The sequence below is a fragment of the Sphaeroforma arctica genome (genome assembly GCF_001186125.1).
Source record: "Sphaeroforma arctica JP610 unplaced genomic scaffold supercont1.262, whole genome shotgun sequence".
In the NCBI taxonomy this organism is placed as follows: Eukaryota; class Ichthyosporea; order Ichthyophonida; genus Sphaeroforma; species Sphaeroforma arctica.
In genome coordinates, this window is record NW_014040296.1 from 3,772 (window position 1) to 6,191 (window position 2,420).

General features: G+C 42.8%; 1 protein-coding gene across 1 annotated transcript in view; it reads left to right on the forward strand.

The window, feature by feature from the left end:
• The window catches only part of SARC_04566 (hypothetical protein), a 5,363-nt gene extending 3,260 nt beyond the window's left edge, over positions 1-2,103 (forward strand). Inside the window, exons 5-6 of the mRNA XM_014301587.1 lie at positions 1,048-1,202; positions 1,854-2,103. Coding sequence (XP_014157062.1) covers positions 1,048-1,202; positions 1,854-2,040 — 342 coding nt within the window. The 3' untranslated portion in view covers positions 2,041-2,103. The remainder of the gene's footprint in view (positions 1-1,047; positions 1,203-1,853) is intronic.
• The last annotated feature ends 317 nt before the right edge of the window (positions 2,104-2,420 follow it).

The window sequence follows — 2,420 nt, forward strand, 5'->3', positions numbered from 1 at the left end:
TATGTATGTATGTATATATGTGTATGTATGTATGTATGTATATATATATATATTGTATATATATATATATATATATGTATGTATGTATATATGTGTATGTATGTATGTATGTATGTATGTATATATATGAATGTATGTATGTATGTATTTATATATATATATATATATATATGCTGGAGTATTCATCAATGTGTGTAGATATGTACGTCTGTTTGTGTATGTGTGTGTTTGACTTGGGCTTCGTATAAGTGTTCACGAACGTGTGTATATTGTTAAAGTGTTTTCAGTCTGTGTATCATTGTGACTTTGTATCTGCATGTTTATGCTTGCACGTGTCCGCCTGTATGTCTGCATAGGTGTTAGTGTTGTTCATAACCAAAGACAGCCTCTCGTCATCTCTACACAGTGCACATTAGTACTGAAAGCTCGACACGGATAGGGTAACCGTGACAGCCTTCGTGTGAAATGGCTTTTATCAGCATGGATCTGCTTGTTAAAAATACCATGGACAGACATCCGACTCATATATATATATATATCCTTCGCAACACCCGTGAGTGTTGCTTCACTAGTGCAGAAGTATCAGTGTAATGCGGGGATACTGGGCAAGGGCGAGGAAAGAGTGTTCTGTCTGTGCTAGATGCCGCACCCATAACAACTGCCACGTGGACATCTGCCCACAGTACATGACATACCAAACATAAGCCACATGTGCATATCTATGCCCCTACACTTAACACACTCGCTTGCTTATTAAGCCACATGTGCATAACTATACCCCTACACGTAACACACTCGCTTGCTTCTCATAGGCAAGGGCCTGAGCTGCAGCTCTAGCCACACACATCAGCCACCGCGCGAGGGGTGTGTCACGCGGCGTTCGTGCGCAAGCATTGCGTGAACACTACCCATCTCCGGTAGACGCGCTTTCTTCAAACACTGACAACTAACCATATCCTAGTACATTCCCCAACATTCGAATCTCATACGTATATATGTAGCCATATTCACCCACCCGCCTGATTGTCTTGTCTGTACTATACGCAGGGGTGTGAGTTGCAGTTGCAGCTACATACATCGGCTACAGTGAGAGGGGTGTGTCACGTGGAGATAGTGCGCACGGGCGACGAGATCATGCTCCATCTCAGAGTGGAACGGTCGCAGTTTAGGACTGCCGTGTCTACACCGAACACAGCAGCCTCGTATGTAGGACTGCTTTGTCACCTCAATCATTGATATAGTATTCCATATGAATAATTTCTACTGTGTTTGCTGTATTCATGTATCGCGGGTTCATCACTCTGTATTGGTCTGTGAAGCTCGCATGTGCTCCATTTTACTTGTACATTTTGCGTGCCAAAATTAGTTTGCAAACTTGAGACAGAAGTTTGAAATTCAGAGTAAGGTGTGGGAACTATGTGAGGCGGAGTTGCTAGAATTGACAAAGACTTCCAAATCAATTTCCCAAGCCATTTAGTTGGGACTCGCATCCGCAGGAAACCCAAATTTCATCTCATGTGCATTGAGATATGTGTACGATCAATATTTGTGTATTCAATTTGCTTTCCATGTGTATGCGTATATATATTGGTATTGTTTCCATTCGGTCACCCCTTAGGCTGTGGGTCTATTTTGATTTAATTCATACTATTGTCACTGTTATACTGATTAGTGTATTCCAGTTGCTCTGATGTTTGCTGAATTAGCCCAAGGGACGCTTGCAAACACTTGCCACCGCTACCGCTTCCCCTGTGCACATGTGTAGACCCACATGAGACCTAGGGCCCGTATATGTTCATGTAGTAGCGGTATCTAACCAATCAGTCTTCCTCATCCTTATACGAACCCTACAGGCGCAACATGTCTTGGACAAGCTCATTCAAGGTGCCCAAGCCTAGGTCATTGGCCATAGAGGAAGGCATTGTGCACTGCAACGCCGCAGCACTGACACATAAAGGGGCTGTGGAGATGAGAGACAACATCATGGCAGTAGTGACTCTGTACCAGCACGAGCTGAAGGTGAAGCGATTCGAGGACTAGCTGGAGAGCTACATACGAAATAGACATGTATCCATTGACGTTTTAATAAAGTATAATACGTGTATTTGAACTTGGTTCATAGTCGGGGTCTCGCAAAAATGTGCACGTAAGATGCAGTTTATGTTTAAGTACTTGTTAAGGCAACATGAAAGAATGAACCTATAGTTGCACCGGCTTATCGGAACACTATAACACGCGTGCGAGAGTTTCCGCTTATTTATAAAAAAACTTCACATACATCGAAAGAGTATGGTTTAAAACAATATAATCTCGTGCCTGAGTTTGTGAGATTCCTTCTGATTCAATGACTTTATCACCACGCCCGAGACTACTTAGTCCTGCAGCCGTCCATGTCGATCGCACACAATTTAACCCGTTTT